This window comes from Parasteatoda tepidariorum, chromosome X1 (assembly GCF_043381705.1).
Source record: "Parasteatoda tepidariorum isolate YZ-2023 chromosome X1, CAS_Ptep_4.0, whole genome shotgun sequence".
NCBI lineage: Eukaryota > Metazoa > Arthropoda > Arachnida > Araneae > Theridiidae > Parasteatoda > Parasteatoda tepidariorum.
This window is the reverse complement of record NC_092214.1, coordinates 33,014,329-33,038,298: the sequence shown is the minus strand read 5'-3', so window position 1 is coordinate 33,038,298 and position 23,970 is coordinate 33,014,329. Positions and strand designations below refer to the sequence as shown.

The following is a 23,970-nucleotide window of genomic DNA, read 5'->3' as shown; positions in this document are numbered from 1 at the left end:
AGGTAAAAAATACGTATACCTCAATATTACCATAAAATGAGCAGTAGAATTGAAGTTATAACCCACTAATTAAAAATTATCTTTCATGGATGCTCAGAGGAATTGACAAATTCTATCCAGAACAAATTCCCTGTGTTGGGAATTTGGGCCCTGAAAAAGGGTAATTACTACAGAGGTAGCAAGAAAACCCTTTTCAATTTTTAAAAAAAAATATTAGAGGAATGTATGAAAATCTAAATTCATATTTAAAATTCATTTTTTATTCAAAATCTTAGTTGCAATTATTGTATGGTAATAAGTTACTTATATTTCAAGCAATGCTTTTTTATTTAGTGTCGATTTATATTGACTTACCCCTACTGTTTGTCAACGTAAAAAATATTCACATTCAGTTAAATTTACACATTTCATATTTTTAAAGACATCTTCAATGAAAAGTCAAATATTTTCTAATTTTAATGTTATATTACACAGGTAAAATAAATGCATCTTAACAAGATACTTTATGGACACTTAGTTAAGTATCACTATCAAATTTTCAATTAAATGCAAAAACAATTATACCAGACAGATTATTCTAAATATTTTCTAAGTGAAAACTTTTTCCTTAATGCGAAATCTAAACGAGCACGTAAGTTTTCTGCTAGGGGCCACAACTTATTTACTAATGACCCATTTCTTACCCAGAGAGATTTTCAGGGATGATAAGCCCTTATGTCTAGCATTAACTCTTATCTCCAAGATGGACTAAAGTTTCAAGTCTGGTGAATAAGATGGTCAATCTTATGCAATGAAAAAGTTAGGAAAATGTTCCTTAAGGCACCATTCTCGAGAACAGAATAATGAATAACTCGAACAATTTCGATACACATGTTTGAATTTATGCTTGAATCAACATTTAACAGAAAAAAATTTTAAATTTTGGTAGTAGATAAAAATATTAAACTTGAAACTTTCTTGAATTTATTTCTTGTCACGCTACATGTACTATATCTATGTATATAGTGTAACAAGTATCAATCGATACTTGATAAAAAAAATTAAAATTTTGGTGGTGGATAAAAATATTTGGCTTGAAATTTTATCAAAGTTTCACGCTATATGTACCAATATAGCGTGACAAGAATCTATCAATAAATAAAATTAAAAAAAATTTTAAATTTTGAGGTGAATAAAAATGTTTTGCCTTTTTTGTCTTTACTAAAAAAACATTATTTTTTTAGTAAAGACAAAAAAGGCAAAACATTTATCATTCATAGAGAATACTGTTTGTTTAATTGAATGTTTATTTATTTCAGCAGCGTCACTAATGGAGTTCAACACCATCTACCATTTTTAATATGAAAATATTTTGTTTTGCAAAAAATTATGTTACTGCAGTCAGTTATAACTTGATAAAAATTGGCAATATGATGAATTTTAACTGCTCGTAATATTCAAGAACAAATAAGAGTAAATCTAGCACTGCTTACATTAGATTTTGTTTTCTTTTGAAACTTTATTAGACAACGAGTGATAGGCTGAGCTTCTTACCTGTTTCGTTTACAATCGCCTCAAACTTTGATAAATTCAAATTATTATATTGCTTAACGATAATTCTTGGTCCGCATGAGAGGAAAAAAATTTCAGTCACTACTATTTCTTTTGATGTTGAACAAAATTGTGACAAATATTTAAGTTTTAATTATAAAGTCGATTACAGATTTAAAAAGTCGATTTTCTGTGTCACTAAATAATGAAAAATACACGCTGTATATTAAAAGTAAAAAGAAGATCTTTGCTTACTGATCAATAAGAATCATACTGGTCAATGAAGTTCTAGCAAATGCACAATGAAGGAAATGCAGCAATGCGAATATAAAACTTATTATTATTAGTAGTAGTAGTATTTTAATTCGGCGGAATTAATCAGTATGTAGTTTTTAGAAAATTTTCTAAAAATTTGAGTTGAAGCAACTACAAACAAGGAAAAGGTGCAAATTGAGCAACATTCTCGGAATGAGTAACATTCACAAATGAATAAATAGAATTAGGTTAGCAAACTTTAAATGGCGTTTTCTCAAATCAGCATTTCCCATGCTCAGTGGCTTAGTATCTTCTAATTGCTAGAAATTGAATATGTTTCAGCTGCAACAGATAAAAAGAAAGCCTGCAAAACTATTTGGTTTATTTTTTTTTTACCAATGCGTAGTACAATGCGTAATGAATATAATACGTAAGAAAATATGCATCACATATTCAAAAAAAGAAACGAAAATTAGGAGGTCTTGCGTGATATAATAAAAACTTTCCACTATTTGACTTAAAATCATTGAAAATTCAAGTCAAACTTTGAAAATTGGTGTAAAAAAATCATTTGGACTAAATTATTTCTTTGTAGGTATCTGATGGAAATAGATTTTCTAAGTTATCACAAAAAGGAAACTATAGCTACATGGGTAGTTTGGATCACGTGACAACACACTTAAAGAGGTTAGATAGATTGAACTCAAACTCAGAAAATAAGCCGGCGATAAACAGAGGTCCTACTTTTGCCTCTGAAAACTCGCACAAGCAAGCCAATAACAGAACAACAATTCATACTTGGCATAACTGGACACCCAGGCAATATTCTAAACAGGATACAGACAATGGTAAAGAGAGAAGGATACCCCCGACGTTTCAAACGATCCCAACAAATAAGAATATTTTAAGTGAAAGTGTCAATAAAGAAAAGAAATTCAACTCAAGAGGAAGTGCAGTGTAAGTTCAATATTTCAAAATTTCTATGGTCGTAAATAGTGATATATTACAAATTTTGAAGAGTATGTTATCAACAAAGTTGTTCCAAAATCTGTGTTGAAGTTTAATATTTTTGAAATTATAGAAAAAAAGCGAAAGACAATTCTTATTAAAAAAGATATCCGTATCTCTACAGATATTTATACTAGGCTTATTAAATTTTGCGCGATTATTATGTAATAACTAAATATATAATCGATGCAAGATACAAGCGCATTCTGACGTAGGATGATCAAAAACACTTTTTTTAGTTCGACATTTATTATCAGTCCCGAACCTTCAAAGGCTTTAAACTTTATTGATAAGTGTGAGAATTTGCTTGATCTAAACCAGTGATTCTCAGCCACTGCGCCCCGGCACTTTTGTGTGCCGCCAAATTCTTAAAATATGCCGCTAAATATTAGAAATGATACAATAAAAATTATAATGCTCTTTTTTTATTATTATTATAGCTTAAATTAAAGAAAAGTGTGTGTATATATATATATATATATACTTTTTATAATTTTTTCCCGCTTTAACCGCGTGAACATCTTTGTCGGCGATTGTATTGTCTCTGACAATCTTAAAATAAGATGGAAGTGTTTAAATTGTATATGACACACAATTTTAAAAAATGTCGTGAGAGCTAATCATTAAAGTAAGCTATGCAATTAATAAACAAATTAACAAAGGATAACTAAAAAAAACCAAATATATTAGAAACAAACTAACAAAGGATAACTAACAAAAATTAGGGTAGCAATTAATAATTAGCAAATAAACTAGTTAACAAGAAATCACAAAAAAATAACAGTTAATAATTATAGAAAACAAGNAGTTAAACATACTGTCATCCAAATAACGTTTTTGTTTTTTCTCTTTTCTTCTTGTTATTGTTTCTTTTTCTCTGGGCACAAACGGCTTGCTCTATCAATTTCTAGAAATTTAAGTACATTTAATCACGATTTTTCTGTTAAATATTTTTCTGATACAGATCTTAAAGTTTCTTGCTCTTTTTATTTCTCTTTTTATTTCTCTTATTTTTTACTTTCTTCAAACAACATAGGGTTTTCTTTTAATTTCTGTCTAGCTTGTCTCATACTAAGTTTTTTCTGCTCCCTTCTCTTTTGCATTTAAACATTTGATTGCCTTCTTTTTTTATGTTTTGGTTTTGCCATTTTTTTCCTAAAATTTGAAGATAAAAAAAATGTTAAACGTCACAGAAATTATTTAGAAAAATTGCCAATATTTACTTCTCCGATAAGAAAATAATTAAACTTAATTGTTTTTCTTTAAAAATACAAACAAATTAACTCATTTGTTCAATTTTAAAAAATATCAATTAAAAGAAAATAGTTTTTTAATTATTAAAATTATATTATGGTTATCTAACACATTGTCTCTTCCATTGGCTGTGTCTTCTCATCCGTGGACTTGTTATGTCCACGGAGGAGACAAAAACTAGTTCTTTAATTTTACTGATTTTTGATTTTAAAGTTACAAATATGGCGCAGTTCTTTTTATTAAATATACTATTTTTGCAATCTAAAATTCATCTATCAAAAATAAAATAATTCTCTCTTACCTTCTTTATGATGTCCACGGAGTATACGGTGATAACTTTGTCAAACCCCATTTGAACACAACAATCCAATTTGACACCAAAGAGAACAAAAACAACTGATAGTTAACATTAGAAAATAGAATAGTTACCTTTCTCAGCAGCTGTCTTATAGAGATTTCGCATATTCTGCCCTTTATTGCATATTTACCGAACTATATTAATTGTCCACGAAGGGAGACTTCATATTTGATGGACAAAGTTTACTTGTCATTTATTTTATAAAAATATTTATTTTTAAAAAAAATATTAAATAAAAAGTTACTATAAACATTTAACTAGGTAAAACTACAGAAACCATTAAAATAACATTTAAATTGTTTAACAGCCATTAAAAATTATTCTGTTTCACAGACGTAGGGACGTCCACGGAGGGGATTTTGAAGCCATGTTTATTAAAAAATAAGAATGAAATATTAAATACAATTAGCAGAAATGTATATGATTTGTTAGTTAGAACTTTGCGAAAAATGATGAGGAAAAATATTAGGAAATCTGCTGTATTTCCTAATATTTATTACTAAGGGACTTAAAAAATGACCTTTTTGTGAGAATGACCCATATATACATTATATTAACCGCGTGAACATCTTTGTCGGTGATTGTATTGTCTCTGACAATCATTAAATAAGATGGAAGTGTTTAAATCAGCTAATCATTAAAGTAAGCTATGCAATAAATAAACAAATTAACAAAGGATAACTAAAAAAAACAAATATATAAAAAACAAACTAACAAAGGATAACTAACAAAAATTAGGCTAGCAATTCATAATTAGCAAATAAACTAGTTAACAAGAAATCATAAAAAATAACAGTTAATAGTTATAGAAAGCAAACTAACAATTAATAACTAGCAAAAAAATAAATAACTGTTACTAACTAATAAAAAATTGGTCGAAAGAAATAATTAATCCCTTAATAAATGTGCTTTTGTAGTACATATTATTTTATTTCACATTCAAAATTATTATCGCAAACTATTTAACACAGTGTTTTTCATTGTGTGCCGTCAAATTTTGAAATCGTTAAAAGATTTCGCAACCAAAAAGAATGGTTGAGAATCACTGATCTAAACACTTCTGAAGTTATAAAAAATATTCTCTTAGTATTCCTTGAGAAAAAAATCTGAAACCAAAAACTGAAAGATTCTCTTCAATAATGTATTTTCATGTGAGCTGAAGTCAATTATCATCATTTGAATTTCGAAAACTTTACTTCTAATATTGTTTTTTTTTTAAATTCCAAAGCTTTATCAATTATTCTGTTATTCCTATTGTTTATGATCAGTAGATTGCTCTTTATCAATTATTACAGAAAAGGCCTCAAATCGAAATAGAAAATGCCTCAAATTATCTGATAATGTCTTTTTCCTATATTTTACCTACCTTCAGTATACAAAGAGCGATTTGTAATCTAAGTACTTATTTTTAATTCAGACTTAATAATATCTTTACTATTGTTTTGTATTTTTCATTAATTTTTATTGTTTAAGCTTGAAATTGGTTAGGAGGCACATTAAATTTTGCCTCTTCAGGTTTAATATCAAAATCTTGAAATTTTTGTTTCATTAATAAAGAAAAAAATATTCGTTCGACATTCTCTATTATATTTACATTCAAAGAGCTAGGAAAATGTCTCTCATGCTATTACGGATTTACTGCTGTCAAACTAAAAAAACATTGTGTGAAAGCCTTACACAGAATAATATTAATAAAAACTATCATGAAAACTGCATGACTATCAGTTACGGTAATCTAATAGTGAATAACAATAATCATTAATAAAATTATTCAACTTTCCCAAGTAGAATTGATACGATTAACAAACAAAAATCTGAAGAAAAAAAAACCTTTTTCAGAATGATTGGATGCAAATATTAAAATATATTTAGAGAATTTAGAGTTTGCTAAATATAGCGGATAATTCATCTTTATTTTTTAATTTTGAAAAGTTGTTTCCGAAACCTTTCGCTACATATCTTAGCTACGATTACATATCTTAGCTAAGTGAAATTTAATTTGCTTCACTTAGAATTTTGCAAATTTTGAAAGTTTAAAGCATAGGGTTTTAACCTTTTTTTAGCTCACCTACCAATTTTCAGGTCAAAAGCTTTTTAATGCTGCTCCCGTTTCATAAAAGTTCTTAAACAAAAGTTTATTAAACAATTGAAAATCAAAATTATAAATTATGGAACATTTTTATTAAGGTTCTTTTTCAATGTAGGGCAGTCTATTTTCATGTGAACAGCAAGCAATATGCTGAAAAATAGTAATCATTTAAATTTCTAAAACTTTACATCCAGTGATTGTTTTTAAATTTCTATAACTTCATCATTCAAACCTATTGTTTCGAATCAGCGGATTTCTTTTTTCTTCATAGTTTTTTTCAATTTTTTTCATAGAAAATGCCTCAAATTATTTGAAAATGTCTTTTTCCTACATTTTACCTACTTTCAGTGCACAAAGAGAGATTTGCAATTTACCTATTTATTTTTAAATTAGGATTAATATCTTTAATATTACTTTGTATTTATTACTTTTTATAGTTCATGCTTGTAATTGGCTAGGATACAAACGTTAAATTTTCTCTTATCAGTTTTAATGTCAAAACCTAAAAGTGTTTTGTTTCATTTATAAAAAAAAATCTATTTGTTCAAGATTCTCTTTTATGTTTGCATTTAAGGACCTAAGAAAATGTTTCTCCAGATTTTAACTGCTTTCTCTGCTGTCTAACTGAAAATAAAAATATAAAAATAGTTTAAGCAGAATGATATGAAAACTATACATAACTACCAGTTATTAATAGTGAATAACAACAAACAGTATGCAATTTTCTCACTTTTTCTAACAGTATTGACACAATTAAAAAAATTATATCAAAAAAAAGCCTTTTAACTGAATTATAGGATATGAATATCAAAATACAGTTTTATAACATTAATGATCTTCGATCATATGATTTATTAATGAATAAAGTTCAGTTAATCAACGATTAATGTGCAGTTATAATATAATAATATCTTCTTAGAAATAGGGTGATGAAAAAAGAATTTATTTATGAATTATTACAACCTGATTCCAATTTAAATTCCCTAAAAATTATGCTGCTTCTAATTATGTTGCGAGCATTGCAATAGTAATGAAAATAATGAATTTGAATTGATGTAATGAAAATAAAATACAAGCAAGAATAAAATGCATTTCGATTTATTTTCAGATCAATACAACTTTCAAAGGTGAATCACAAGACAGATTAAAATTTACGACGACCGAATAAATGTAAACAAGTAGGAAAATAAGTAACAAGTATGTACCAATAATGCAAACGAGTATGACTGTACAAAGGAGAAATCTTTCCTCAAAAAGTTATTTTGCCTTTTTTGTTTCTTATTTACCGATTACTTAATAAGACTTCATATGTTGTTATATAGGATGACCTATTTCTTGTAATAAGTTTTCTAATAACAAACAGTATTGTGTTCAGAATTTAGAAATACTTTAAATTTGTTAAATCTTATGGGTGCTTCAGAAAATGTGTTAAATGAACATGATTTTTGTTTACTTAAGTCCAAACCTTTATCATATTTTATGATAAATGATAAAAGATAATTTTTTTAAACAACTTTTTTGAAATAGCTATCATATGGAGTTCATCACACAGGTGAGTTTAAAGTCGTGTGCATCAAAATATTATGATACTTAAAATTAACAGATAAGAATTTAAATTTAAATTAAATATCACAGAGTTCAGCTGCTGGCTTTTATTTTGATTTTTAACTTAGGCGTGGTAAAATAAATGTTCAAAATATTGATCTTTCGTGAATACCAGAACGTGTTTTTTGTACATAATTTTTTAAAATAACCTTTGGGAGCTACAATACAATATACGTTCGAAAGGCCATTCTTCTGGTTCAAATCCGGAATGCCACCTTTCTTAAACTCTATTGTCCTTTTTTTATGCTTTTTGTAAGCGAACGTAGACACTTCGTTTCAAATTCTTCCAGTTTTTCCAGGCCACCTTTGAATTACTGAAAACTGATACATCAATATACTTCTTGCGAAACTCTTCAATGACGTGAGAATATGGCACTTAAGCAAAGTAACACTCCAACAAAATAAACGACTTCCTCTGTTTCTGGGAAAACACTGCGTAGCAGTCTTGAAAGACAAACGCTTCTCGAATAATGAATCCACTGTTTCTGGTAAAACATACTAATATCTGCTGTTTCAGGTAAAACTTCCTGATATCCGCAGTTTCTAGTAAAAACATTTCACCGTCTTGAACAACAAATACTTTTGAAATAATGAATCTGCTGTTTCTGGTAAAACAGCCAAATATCCCCTGTTTCTAGTTTAAAAAAACGATATTCGCTGTTTCTGGTTAACCATCCTAATAATCGCTTTTAGTGGTAAAACATAATGATATCTGCTGTTTCTAGTAAAACAGCATGTCTTCTCTAACGACAACATTTCGCAAATAATTTAATCGGGTTATCACCGATACCGATTAAAATAGATTTGAAACTATCTGAATCTGTTTCTAGTAAAACAGCATGTCGTCTCTAACAACAAACATTTCTTAAATAATTTAATCGGGTTACCACTGATACTGATTGAAATAGATTTGAAACAATCTGAATAATCATCTACCAAAAGGAAATCAAAAATCAATAAGTTTTTGCTAAATTAAAGGCTGTTAGACTTCATAGCGAATCACTTTAAACTCACCCTGTAACAGCCGTTCAAATAACAGTAATTTTAAAAAGTAGAATGAATCATGCAGTGCGCAATAAAAAAAAACGGACTACCCTGAATAACTTACGATTTAATGACCTTACCGTTTCGCGATGGTGACTTTAAATATGCTAATTATAATTAGTACAGGTGATATTTTCACTCTTTTTTTTTATTACATAAGGTAAAAAGTTTTGAAATTTGTGTACGTAAATGTATACATCTTACAATATTTATCTTTATATACATCATAAAAATGTATATCAAATTGAATCTCTAACATTATATTTCAATGCATTTAATTTATGTATTTATTTATTTCTCGTTTATAAACCTTTTTCGGTTTTATATATTTATATATATTAATTTATTTACTAAACATGTAGTTTTACTGAACGTTATATATTTCCTGTACCTGTGAATGTTATGCATTATTCTTAAATGTAAAAACATGTTTAACTGCTTATCTAACCAAAAAATACTTATTTTGACACTACTTACACTAGTCATTTCTTACTTTTAAATGGTGCCTGTGATATTCTACTACGAATTTAATTGAATTAATCAAATTCCTTTTTAATCACTTTTTATGATATATATGCATATTTAATTAGAGAAAAGATGACGAGCTTCGAACAATTTTAGAGACTAAGATTGCAATATTTTCATATCACATTCAAATATCTTTAATATTGCAATTCAAATCGAACATGGATCTGAAATTAAATTCATTAGAAGTAGGTTTATTATTGAAGTTTACACTTGTTACACTAATTGCTTGAGTTCATTAATGTGTTTTAACGTTATAAAATTTAAGGCATTTCCTTACAAAACAATAAAATAATGAATCCCTTTCAGTAATAAATTTAATTTTAAAACGGGGATAGATTCTTACCAAAAAGGTTACTAAAGTACTACTTTAGATAGATTCTTACATTACTAAAATAAAAATGATACCAAATAAAACTGTAAGATAACAACTTAAGCAGATAACAGAGTAAGCAGATAAGGCAGTAAGCAACTAACTAAAGCAGTAACTAAAGCAGATAAAGCAGTAAGCAGATAACAACTAAAAGTAAAAGTAAGTGTAAAGTAACTTTAACTCATTAAAAATTTCGTTGCAATATTTTAATTAATCTTTTATTAAAAAATGTTTTTAATAAAAAAAAAACTGTTTTTAATGTTTGATTTGTATTTGAAACGTCATGTACAAGGTGTTCCGTAATCACTGCCCCTTATAAATATTTTTAGACTCTTTGCAAAAATCTGAAGTTAGAAAGCTTTACACATTAGGAAACGTAAGTAACAATAAAACGTTAACGAGAAAGTCGGAATTTCAAAAAAATCAAAACTTATTTGATTACCTGAGGAAATTGGATATGAGAAAATATTAATTACATAGTTCCTCATGTATCAAACAGCCTTCCAACTGTTCTTAACCATTTTAAACCCACCTTTCGACATAGATATTCGATACATTTATAACGATTTTAGTTTTTTGCTTGCTTTATTGGACCCTTAATGTGTAGGTCTTTATTTTGACTTCCACAAAGATTCTAAAAATATATTTCAAGAACTGTGGTTATAGAAATGCCAGGTATTTGCACACAAATATTACTAAGAAAATATTTTCCGACTTTGATTGTTTAAATTTAAGTACTAAGATATAAACTTAATTTTAAAAAAAAACATGCATCGTAAAATAGAGACCTTAGATCTTAGAGTAATTTTTGAGAAAAACTTTTTTTTAACAAAAACAAAATGAATTTCCTGTGTTAATACCATTTGATAACACACACTTTGGCTTATATTTTTTTAATTTATAAAGCATTTAATTCGCTTTTTTAAAAAATATTTTTGATATAAATAAATACCGGCTCAAACCTCTTTTTTTCAAAAAGGCTTGACCACAGTAAAAAGGTATAAACCATTTTTGAAAAAAATAGAATGCTTTTCAACAAAGTAACAATAAAAGTAACGATAATTCTTGATTAAAAACTTAATTTGCTGCAAAAACATATAAATAGGAAATAACAGTCGAAATGTTTCATGCGCTCAAAAACAGGTGCCCATTTTCAAGACTTGTCAGACGTGAATGAGAAAGAAACAAAAGTGTTTTGAAATATAAAATGTAAGGTTGCCCACGAAAAGGAAAAAATAAAAAAAGAGAAACAAAACTAGAAAAATCACAGTAGCCGAGAGAGAAAAAAGATGACAAGCAGAACAAGAAAAACCTCAGTACCGGGAGAAGCAAATCAGGGTAAAATACATTGCCACGAGCTATGAAGAGATATTGAGAAACCTTTAACGAGGGAATGCTTTATTCATATGAATGCTGATTCCCTTGTTAATGGCTTTACTTTTTCGCTACCTTTTCATAGCTGCCACTGTGGTTTTTCTTGTTCTGTCTTTCATCTTTTTTTCTCACTTGGCTACTGGGGTTTTTCTAGTCTTGCTTCTCACCTTTATTTTTCCATTTTTGTTGGTAACTTCACGTTTTATATTTTAAATCACTTTTGCTTCTTCTCATTCACATCTGGCAAGTCTTGAAAAAGGGCACCTGTTTTTGAGCGCTTGAAACATGTCGATTGCTATTTCCTATTTATATTTTTTTGAAGTGAATGAAATTTTTAATCAAGTAACATCTCACAGCTTCAATTTTTTGTGATTATTTATTTAACAGTAACGTTAGTTATAATCATAAAACGTATAACAAGCAAATCGTCCCTTTCAGCTTACTGCAGGTAATCGAATGTCTGTTCGAAAATACATATGCTAGATATTCGTAGTTACTACCCTCATAAAAGAAAAAAAACGTGTTCAATTAGAGTCTCAAATTAGTATTTAGATATGAGGAAATATTATTTTCGGAATATAATGAATCACAATTGAGGTAAGCGAGATCAAAATCTTTAAAACCTGCTTAATTGTCCGAGGAAACAGTATCATCTCTTCTCGAAATATTGAGAATTATGTATTTATGCTTAGGTGACTGTGATAACTATTTAAAAAATCTCATTTATGTGATTAATTTTTAATGTATCATACTGTTATTTTAATTATTTAATATATTTTCTTTAATAACAGCAGTTATTAATGCTACTCAGTGTTTTAATATGATTTATAAGCTATGTACTTGTTAAACTTAATGTAACAATGGTTTTATTCATAAAATGTATGTTTCATAAAATATATAATTGAAGAATAAAAATTTTAATTCATTATATCGTATTTTTATTTATCGTATTGTTATACATTTAATCGCATTGTTGCTATATAAAATTACATTCTTTAAAATGATACAAAAAATTTTTACACCTAACAACTTGAAAAAATTTCGACTGTTATTAGATGAAAATAATCATTGAGAGTTATTTTCCGTAAGAAATTATCTTTGGATCTTTGGATTCGCATTTTATAATTTTGTGCATAAACTTTTTGATTTGCTCAAAATGTTCCAAATCCTGTCTTGCGCATTGTCACGGCTACAAACTAAATAGGGGCTAAGGTCTTCTCATTTTCCAAAGCCATGGTCATAGCCTTGCCAGCCAAATAATTTTTTTTTCATTCTAATGCAGCACCATCTCTAGGATTATAATTTTAAAAAATAATGATGAAAGCAATTTGAAAATTCATTTAACTTTAGTATAATATTTAATCTTGCGGCAGATGTAGAGCATGTCACATTATGTCAAAGTGTCACATAATTGGGCAAAAATACTAACCATAATTATTAACATGGAAGCGTGGAAATAAGTTTGTTTATAAAGATTCGAATTTTACTCACGCAGCCACAAATATCCACAACACATCTTTGAGATATCTCTTAGATAAAAAATAACTGGATATTTCCAGATCCAGCAAACATCTCTAAGATGTCTGCTTATCCATGAAATACCCAACAGAAATATAAGCATGTGTACAAAGTTTAAAAAGAATCAACCTGAAAAAAAAATGAATAGCCAACAATTTTTTTTAAGTTTTAAGACATTTTTATTACAGATCCATACCAGCAATTTTTATTTATTTTCCTGTTTTGATATTGCCAGCATCTACTCCATATATTAACTTATATGTGCAAACTCGGGCACACTTATTATTACTACTGTTCTCCTCTGTTACCAATGTTCAAGTGTTTGAATAAAAAAAATAAGTTGTCTGAAATAATAAACAACCTACTCTGTAGTCACTGCTTTTTGGTTAATTATATAGAGGTAAAGCAATGGTTGGTAACAGAACGGGAAATATGTAACAGAGTGTTCGTTCACTGGTAATAAGTCAGTCAAAAAACTGTATTTTTTTAAAAAAATTACCTATTTCTATTCGATCAAACCAATTAACGTTATTAAATAAATCCCGTCACTGATACAAGCATTATTCCAGAGCCAAATTTACTAATTCAAGTTGCGAAATTTGAAATTTACGCTGCTAATGATTGTAAAATTAATACCAATGGTTAAAAACTCTTCTTTATCGCTGTCACCGATACACAGTATTCCGTGGTAACAATGAAGGAGACAGTTTTTGATAAAAACAAATAATATGCTTCAGCATTCAAGCCTATTTTATGATTGATGTCATGTGTTCAATAAATGATGTGTTTCTCATATTATTATATTGTGGTATCAATGACAAAACTCCAATAATTCCTATAATGTTCAAATCTACAAATTATAGATTTCTACAATATTTAAAGTGATAGTGTAATAACAATCACGGAAAGTAAAGTTTTTCTCGTTTTGCCTCATTTCTCATTTTGATAATTTGATTTTCAATCATAAAAATCAAATTACCATGCCTTATATATTTGTATAAATTGTTTATGGGTCATGACTGTTAAAATTAGTTTATATCGAATTTATTGAATCAAAAATCAAATGTTTAAGCAGTTACAACTTTTAATATTCAAGAAAAATCACCGCTAAAACAAGAAATATTGGTATTTAATTATTTATTAAGCTTTAACATTAATTAAAATAAAAATTCTTAAATCTATTTATCTGAGACAGTACTTTTAAACTTAAGCTAGTTCCATTTTTATTTTACTTTCTTTTCTATTGGTAACTATAAAATAATTAATTTTAAGATCTGTTCTTACTATCTCCATTACTTCCCATACTAGCCTCTAGTCATGATCCTAGATGGGACAAAAATATTTCTTCTTAAAGAGAAACTAGTTTATATAAACTGCTGTTTGTAGAAAATGCAACACCATGAAGGAATCATCAGAATCAAATGAAATATTATTTTAATAATGGATATAGGATATTATGCAAATTAATAAAGTTTCAGAGCCATCGCGCGTGCGTGGCGCGNATACTAATTTATATTAGAAATAAATTAAAATACAATGAGAATATGCCATCTGAATTCACTTTCATTCGAAACATTTTAACTAATGCACGTAACTATGTCAGCTAACAGAGGTAAACCCACCTGTTAAAACATGAAGCTTCGTGCGTAGTTGAAGAGGAAAGGGTTCAAATAACAAACCAACAGAACCCATTGTGGAGCCCTCTGAAGTAGGAAGCTTATTTCTTGATATCCCTATACTTTGGGGTAAACATAAATTTGTTTCTTTTTAACATTCATTTCTTATATAATAATATGATATAAACTATTATTAAAAACATTTTAATATTTAATGTTATTTGTTATTGGCATAGATGATAGATGTTGATTTATTAAATCAAGCGTTACAAACTTATTTCAAATAGTTACGAATTGCGATACATGTATTAGCATAAATGCGAACTTCTCCTGTTCATAAAATATTTTTTTCTCCGTTTTCTTCAGTTTTAAAATAAACAAAATGGTAGCTAATATCATTCATTTCCCTTTGATTTTAGATTTAATAAATTAAATTTATATTGATTTTGGCCACTGTTATATATAAACAGCTTAAGGAAATGTACAAGACTTAATAGTGCAGCGATATTTTTAAGTGTTTTCAGAGTTGAACAAACTAGGCTTATTATAATTCGCTATCGCAACGCTCGAATACGTCATCTGGGGTGAAGACTTGTTCCATGTCCGAACTCCCCCCTTTCCCTCTCCCCCTGTTCTTAGTTGTATAGGAATGAACTACGTTATTTCCCCTTCTCTTAATATTTTTCTTATTTAATAGTCACAAATATTTTTTAAATTTTCCACGACACTTTCTTTTTGAATTATAGTTTCCTAACGTAAAAGTTTTTAATTTATTTGAAAAATCAAGAGAGAAACTGACATACTTCCTTCTCCTATGACTCTCTACACGCTAATGGTGAAAGTATGCGAAGTGTTGCCATATGTAGAAAGTTCTGCTCTACCCCCCCCCCCCCNNNNCTATTTTGATCTCCAATTGTCATCTTACAACAACTCCCTAATTTGAAGACTAAACTTGTCATCTAAGAATTAGTTTTAGCAAAAAACGTTAAATTATTCACACAAAAAAATTTAAATTATTTTTTATTATTATTAATGATTGTTATAAATTGTTGCTTATTTTTACAATAACCAGCATTTTGCGACGGTGCCTCTCAAAATATATGTAACTAATTGAAATGAAAATAAATATATGTATGTCTGCGTAAATATATGTATGTATGTTTTTCTTTTCTCATACAAGATAATCTCATACAGTTTTATTTTGAGAATTTGTAATGTTTAAAAACTTGAATTTCAGAAAAGATTAGGCTATTCAGATAATGCATAAGCTTAATGTGTTTTGGTTTTTTAAACAAAAAAAAAATGCTTTTTTTTATGTAATCATTAAATAGTCAGTGTCATATGATATTTCTGTAATTTATAAAAGGCTGTGAGCCAAAAAAACAAATTTAAGAAAATTAATATCGCAGCATAAATAAAGTGTATGTTGCCATGCTTTGAGTATTATCTCTTATTTGACTATATTTGTGTAACGTAGTGTCGTTTCTTACTTTTTGGGTAGCATCATAGAAAGCTTGCCGAGTCTTCCGAATTAATTTCTTGTTTGTTTCGTTGAAAGTTATATTGGAACAACGCGTTACATTGAAAATACTACAAGTATAATGATATTGGATAGTTCGCTTTTTCAAGATTAGACTTAAAAATCAGTCGGAAATAGTAACCAGGAAGACTTATGACGAATTTTAACCCCCAGCGCTATTTGTACTTAGCATTACGTCAGGAGTGTCAAACTCGCGGCTCGCGGGCCACATGCGGCCCGAGATGAACATTTTTGCGGCCCAGTCAATATATCCGACGCAAAGTAAAAATAAAATAGAAATGTGAATTAGAAAGAAAACTAGCATATAAAACTATAATATACTTTATTTATAAACTATACGGATAATGTTAAATTGTACGCGAGAAAATGTAAAATTGTAATTGGCTTGCGGCACCTGCCATTCCAGATATACTGCATCGTATCAGAAATACGCAGAAAAAATTTCAAATCTTAGAACAGAATTTGAAACATGATTTTAATTCTTTGGAAGACAAATTTTGTTTGTTTTAGTCGATTTTCTCAATAAATATAGACTCAGTGTCCAGTAATATGCAAATGGAAGTGATTGAGATTTAATGCGACTCAAATTTGAAGGCAAAATTCATTGAAGTGGGTGTGCCTAAATTTCACGAATATTTACCAGCAAGGTTTGAAAATACTCNAATTATTACATAAAATTTATTATTTAATTGAGTTATAAAATTTCGAGCTATTTCAGAAAAGTACACACCTATTTAAAATTTGGTTGTATATATATATATATATATATATATATATGGTTTTTATTAAAAAAGTATATGACAGGAAAAAAAAACCTTCTAAAACCCAATTTCCAGTTATATATACAAAAAATTTTTTAATTTTACATACCCTATACTAATTTATGCTACAAATAGCGAGATAAAATTCAATGAGAATATGCCATCTGAATTCATTTTCATTCGTAACATTTTAACTAATGCACGTAACTATGACCTAGTTACATGCTAAGAGAGGTAAAACCGCCTGTTAAAACATAAAGCTTCCTGGTTAGTTAAAGAGAAAAAGAGCTCAAATAACAAACCAACAGAATCCATTCTGGCGCCCTCTGAAGTAGGAAGCTTGTTTCTTGTTATCACTATACTTTGGGGTAAACATAAATTTGTTTACATTCATTTCTTACATAAATAATATGACATAAAGTATTATTGAAAACATTTTAATATTTAATGTTATTTGTTATTGACATAGATGTTAATTTATTAAATTAAGTGTTACAAACTTATTTCATACAGTTGAGAATTGCGATACAAGTATTAGCATAAATGCGAATTTCTCCTGTTCATAAAATGTTTTTTCTCCTTTTTCTTCCGTATTAAAATAAATAAAACGGTAGCTAATAGCACTCATTTCCCTTTGATTTTAGATTAAATAAATTTGATTTACATTGATTTTGGCCACAGTTATATATAAACAGCTTAAAGAAATTGACAAGACTTAAAAGTGCAGTGATATTTTTAAGTGTTTTCAAAGTTAAACAAATTAGGCTTACTATTATTCGGGATCGCATCGCTGGAATACGTCATCTGGGATAAGACCGGTTCCATGTCTTGACGCCTCCCTTTCCCTCTCCCCATGTTCTTAGTTGTATAGGAATGAAATACGTTATATTTCCCCCTCTCTTAACATTTTTCTTATTTAATAGTTACAATTATTTTTTTAAAATTTTCACGACTCTTCCTTTTCAAATTATAGTTCCCTAACGTAAAAGTTCTTAATCTATTTGAAAATCAAGAGAGAAACCGGATTATATATGTATTTATATTAATTATAAATTAATTATTATAATTAATTATATTTATATGTTATAATATAAATACAATTAATTATAAATATATCACAAATAAAGCTAATAACCAGATTTTAAATAAAACTAATAAAAGGAATTGTTAAGCTGTAAATTATTTACTTCTCATTTAACGTGTATATTTTTTTCAAGATGATGAGGTAGCAGTTTTCACCAAGGAAATATAAAGCTGAATATTAAATTAACGAAAAAAATTTTAATCTTAGAATTGACTGCGTCCTTTCATTTATAAAATATGAGAAGGTAAAGCCCCCTGTGCCCCTCTTGGCTCGGTAGTCCTTGTCTTGGTGCCATTTAAGCTTACTTAAATTTGAGAATATAAATTTCTTTTGAAACTGGCCATTATACATATATACTGGCGTAATATATGTTACTCCTGTAATATATATTACGGAAGTAACGTATCGTGTTATTTCCGTAGCATCCAGAATAAATTTTTTTATTCAAAAACAAAAAAAGAAAGAAAGAAAAAACTGCAAGCCTTTGAAAGTTACTGAGAATCTGAATAAGTGTAAATGGTTCCACAAGTTACTTTAACAAAAATTAATAGAATTGTTTGATATTTTTTAGCACAGTTATATTCATTTCATGTGTTCAAACATGGCATTTGTAAATTTTGGAATTGCCCTTTTACCTTTATGCAATATATTTTCATAAATCATGAAACTAAATACTTTACTTATTTTTTTATGCATATTCACTTAATATTATGCTACTTTCTGTTTCTTTTTTCGCACTTAAAATTTTTAACGTGAATGGAAGACAAATGCTGATAAACCTTACGTATTTAAGCATTAATGAAAAATAAACGCCAAAACATTTTAAATAAAATGGGATTTTTATTAAATGGCAATAGTATGTACTTTTTAAAAATGAAATACTGAAATATATTTATTAATAAAAAACATATTTCTTTTAAGAGGGAAAAACAGATTTAAAGGTACAAAACAAGAGTTAAAAGGTAACCTCAGAATCTATTAATCATATACATCTTTTACAATACCTTAATCTTATCTTTCAACATCTAACTAAAAATAAGACACATTTCAAATATATTTATTTTTCTCTTTTCAATAGCAACATTATATCAATTAACATATGCATGAGTTACCAGGATTACTGGCAGTATAAGATAAAGAAGAAATCTCGAAATATCATTCTTTATCTAATCGTAAAAGAAATAGCTTGTACAATATATTCGTTGCCATTTTTAAAGAGAAAAATAACTTGTTCCTTTTAGATAATATAAAGTTAAGATAATAAATTGAATAGATTATGAATGGTAAAACTAGTTTGAGTCAGCAACTGATAATTCATAGAATCAGTTAGCAAATCAATTCACTTACAGCAAATACAGAGTGAGAAGTGAATCTTTTCCTGTATATTTTAGGTAGTTTATTAGGAAGAAAGTATGGAAATCTCTAAAAGTGAAGATAAAATTATTGGTAAGAGAAAAAGATCTCTCGATTTAGAAAAGGACGAATTAGAATTGAAAAAACCTAAAGACGATATAGACAATTCAGTGAAAGAAAAAGCTAGTTCAAAAACAGAGGCAAAAGATAAAGAAAATTCAGAACCAGGTAAAGAAGATAGTTCAAAATTAGAACATGGCAAAGAAGGAAGTTCAGAAGCAGCAAGAGAAAATAGTACAGAACAAAGTAAAGCAGGTGAATTTTTTATTGAAAAGTTATTAAGTGATGCTTTGAATATTGTTCGGAAAGAAATTGAGGTGGAAAATACAGCTGTAGAAAAAGCCTACAATGAAATAAAAACAGCTTTCAAGTCAAGTCAGTTTACAAAATTGAATTTTAATAACTCTGATTATTTACTCACCTATTTTTCTATCTATGCTGCATTTAATACAAAATTAACATATAATAGATTTCTTGATGCCTTTAAAAATTGTAAACAGCTTCAAGAAACAGTTAAAAAACAAAATTTAAATATTATTAGCTTAGGTGGAGGACCAGGTACAGACATAATAGGATTTTGCAGCGCCTTACAAGAGTTTCTTACTCAAGAAGTTAAAAATTATTGTAGCACAATCAATATTTCTGTAGCTGATATATTTAAACGTTGGGCTTCGTTTTATAATGTTATTGAGTTTCTTATTAGAGAAGGCTGTTATGGGAACGTCTCGTCTCTTTTTAAAAGCAAAATTGTTAGCTCATCATTTATGACAGTTGATTTAGTAAGCGAAGAACAGCCATGTAAATATACTTATGACTTAGGAACAGCTGATATAGTGCTTCTAGTGCGAGTGCTGGATATACTTAACTTTCAAGAAACAAAACCAGAAAACTTAATTAAGGTAAGTAATATTCTTTTGAACTTATTCCTTTTGTTGAATTAAATTAAATGCAATTTTAAAAGTCAGTTTTATTATTTACATACTTTATTCAGAAAAACTTCAAGTTGTTGATTTTTAATTCACCACCAAAGTGCTTAATGTTTGCTGTTGTATTATAAAAATGTTTTTTACATGATCAGATTTAGTTATTTTAGAATATTAACTTAATATTACTAACCTTTATTAATCGAATAGCTCTTATATGTTCAAATATTTAATTTTCCAAATTACTTAATCTCTTACCTGAACTACAACTCGATGCATAAAGTTATATTGGTACATAATTACAATATTTTGACATTACATAAAATTAAAATTTTACGACAGAAAAAATTACGAACTATTGAATCTTTTGCTTGTGTAAAATTTTTACTTTATGTACCAATATTTTTATGTGATCAAGACACAAAAATTTTTAAATTATTTTAGAATTGCTTCATAATTTTAAATAAATAATTCGATTAATTTTTTTTTCTTCAAATGGTGTAAAAGTTTGATTTTATCAAAATTAAAACTCAAGAAAAGATTTAAGATTTAGTTTTACTTTTCTTCTTATATGATGCTTTATTTCACGCATTTTTTATTTTAAAACAATATTCTTTAAAACCAAAACAAATAACTGCATGCTAATCATTTTAATTTTAATTGTTTTTTAACCTGTTTTCATTTTTTTGCTTTTTTTTGCATGTAGGAAATTGTATTAAAATAGCTAAATTTGATTTTATAAATTAATTTTAAATTTAATATTTTTTTAAAAAAACTATAGCAATAAACTTCTGAAGAAAAATTAAAGTATGTATATATTTATTCCAAATAAATAAAATATGTTAATATTAAAGCAGAATATTTTCATATGTATGAAAAAAATTGAAACATATAAGATATGTGTACAGTATTGGTACACTGGATAATTAAAAAACACAAAAAGTTGAAAAGTATGCATTTAAAAAAAATTTCAAAAACGGGTCTCGAACTCTAACATATTAATGATATTTCAAACTGCTTGAATAGTTTGCTAAACAACTAAATTGCAGCTATATTTATATGATTAATATAGTTCCTTAAAAATATTCATTTCAAATTTATATTGCGACATTACACAGGATATATATATATGAAACTATAATATAATAGTTGCTACAATTTTTATTTCATAGTGAATTGCAATTTGTTAAGCATATCCAAATCTCAAATCTCTTCAAGCAAGATTAGCATTTTATTCCATAAGTATTTTATTTCAGCGAAAGGAATGAGACAGCGAAATAGATTGCAATTTAGGCTTATTAAAAATGGAGTTGTATCAACAAAATTTGGTCACTTTGTGCGAAATGGTCGTTAAAGTTTTAACAATAAATAACGCTAACAAAACCATACTCCATACATAACTCAATATTGTATAATGATATTATGATTTATGATACAGTAAAAGACATGCTTTTTAATGCAAAACCTGTGTTTCTAATAAATTTTGGCTAATTGAAAATGGAACTCCTTTTTATTGTTGCGCAGTATTTTGAGCGTTGTTGAGTCCTTTACTGGTAGTGTAATTTCCCGTTTTGGTGATGAGAACTGGCCGCCAAGGTCATGCAATTATTATTATTTATTTTATTTCAGTTAATCCCAACAAGCCCTTATCAACCTATTTCATGGAGGTAACCTACTTGCTGGATCAACAAAAGTTGGTCACGTTTATGCAAAATGATCATTAAAGTTTTAAAAATAAATAATGCTAACAAAACACTACTCCATACATAACTCAATCTTGTACAATTTATGATACAGTAAAAAGACATACTTTTTAATGCAAAACCTGTGTTTTCTATCAAAATTATTTCTTGTGTAAATTTTTGGACACGTTAGGTTTATGTCATTAAAACACATTAATTCTTATTTATTTGTATCAAACTTAAAAGTGGTTTATAAATTATCTGTAGTGGCAAAGCACAAAATTTGAACGAAGTCGGTCGAATAGTTCTTGTAAAATCAAATTTTAACTATACGACTTTTTTAAAATTTGATAGCTCTGAAGATATTTGACGGATTGAACTCAAATTCTGTATTTAGTCGAAAATTACGTTCTTAAATGATGTAATAACTTGAACACCTTGCAAATTAAAGTGTTTTCGATTAGCATTAAATAAAATAATAAAAAATAATATGTAATTCTTAATCTTTTTTTTTCAATTTTTAAATAAACAAATTTTATGATGGCATGCGAAAAAAACCCAAGTTTCGCATCGCTAAAAAGTTTTTGAGATGTGGGGAAACACACAAAAGTAAAATTTAACATTAAGGGGCTCAAAATTTCGACCGCTCGCTTGACCAAATTATTGAGACCAGATCAAGTCTCCCTGATTTCGGCTACCCCCATATTTTGAGGGTCAGAAATCCAAATCCGTCGAAAAAAATTTTTATTTAGAGACAATACGATTTTGTGTCAGATTCGGGAATTAGTCTGCACTAATTAATTAGCATATTAATGGTTAATCCCTCGAACTATTAGATTGAGTCCTAGCACTTGAAAATCTGGTCATTCAAAAATCCAAAAAATATTCAAGGTTCTTATTTTTGCGTACTGTACATTTGTGACCAAAAACAAATTACATTGATCAGGAAAAAAAATTTGTTTTGTCCAAGCTCCCTCCCCAAGCTTCTGATTTCCCCCACAAAATGATCTCCTAAATCCAAACATGACCCTCTATATTTCCAAATCACCCACCGTTTTCTGGAAACCGCCCCTTTCCCATGTTTATCATTTTTCGATAATTTCAGGGCTATAAAATATATTAAGAGGTAGGACAAATTATTATTTTTGACCTTTAATTTCTTATGAGGGATGAAGAGGTGAGCAGTTCTAGAACGTTAGTAAAGAGAGAGAATTCGGGGGTATTTTCTCTCTAAAATCCCTTTTTTTCCCTTTTCCCTATTCCCTTTTCCCTAAAATTCGTTTTGCCTCTTCTACTTTTTGCTCAAATTGTTTTTGTTTTTTTTTCTTTCAGAAAATTATTTCAGGAATGAGGAGTGGGGCCTTGCTTTTAGTTATTGATTCAGTGATTAAAAATTATAATGACTCTGAAGTGACTCAAGTATACTCATCGAACTTAGAAGAATTTACAAGGCAAGTTAACATGGAAATTTCTTTTCCTTTATATCCCTGGAAATCTTCAAGTGCTCAAAGTTTCATTCTGCAGAAGAAGTAACACGACATCTTCAAATTGCAAAAGGACCTAATAGAAATACACTGTTAGAAATATTGGAGCACGTAGAATCACATTGATCAGCATACAATTTGTTGCAACTAGTAAAATTAACTAGTTGTAAAAAGTTTAAACAACAATTGGCCAGTTTTACTGGTTTATTAGTTACATTTGGAGAACTCTAATAATACAGTTTTTTTTCCTTAAATTTTGGTTAATAAAACCTAATTTGGTTATAACTTTGAAGACGTTATTTTTTCCACATTTTTTACTGTAAAAATAAATAGTTAAGATTAGGATATGATGAAAAGGAAAATGTAGAAATGGTCTTGATATATTTTAATAAGCTTGTATTTGTATAATATTTAAATAAACGTATATATGTTACAAGGACTGTAAAGTTACTGTTTGATTCCACACTTGAGAAGCATTGTAGTTGAATTTTTTATAAAGACTTTTTTATTGAATAATTTTGTAGAATATCCATC

The 23,970-nt window shown here is 27.8% G+C and overlaps 3 protein-coding genes across 4 annotated transcripts in view; 2 read left to right on the top strand and 1 right to left on the bottom strand.

The window, feature by feature from the left end:
• Positions 1-12,343, top strand: part of LOC107445925 (uncharacterized) — a 32,178-nt gene extending 19,835 nt beyond the window's left edge. Inside the window, exons 3-4 of the mRNA XM_016060431.3 lie at positions 2,381-2,742; positions 7,603-12,343. Coding sequence (XP_015915917.2) covers positions 2,381-2,742; positions 7,603-7,642 — 402 coding nt within the window. The 3' untranslated portion in view covers positions 7,643-12,343. The remainder of the gene's footprint in view (positions 1-2,380; positions 2,743-7,602) is intronic.
• LOC107445928 (uncharacterized) overlaps positions 1-23,970 on the bottom strand; it is a 258,022-nt gene that overhangs the window by 99,633 nt on the left and 134,419 nt on the right. The gene's annotated exons all lie outside the window — the stretch shown is intronic.
• Positions 19,236-23,876, top strand: LOC107445924 (uncharacterized). The gene is made up of 2 exons (XM_016060430.4): positions 19,236-20,246; positions 23,285-23,876. The coding sequence occupies exons 1-2, from the start codon at positions 19,347-19,349 to the stop codon at positions 23,483-23,485; spliced, it is 1,101 nt and encodes a 366-aa protein (XP_015915916.2). The 5' UTR covers positions 19,236-19,346; the 3' UTR covers positions 23,486-23,876.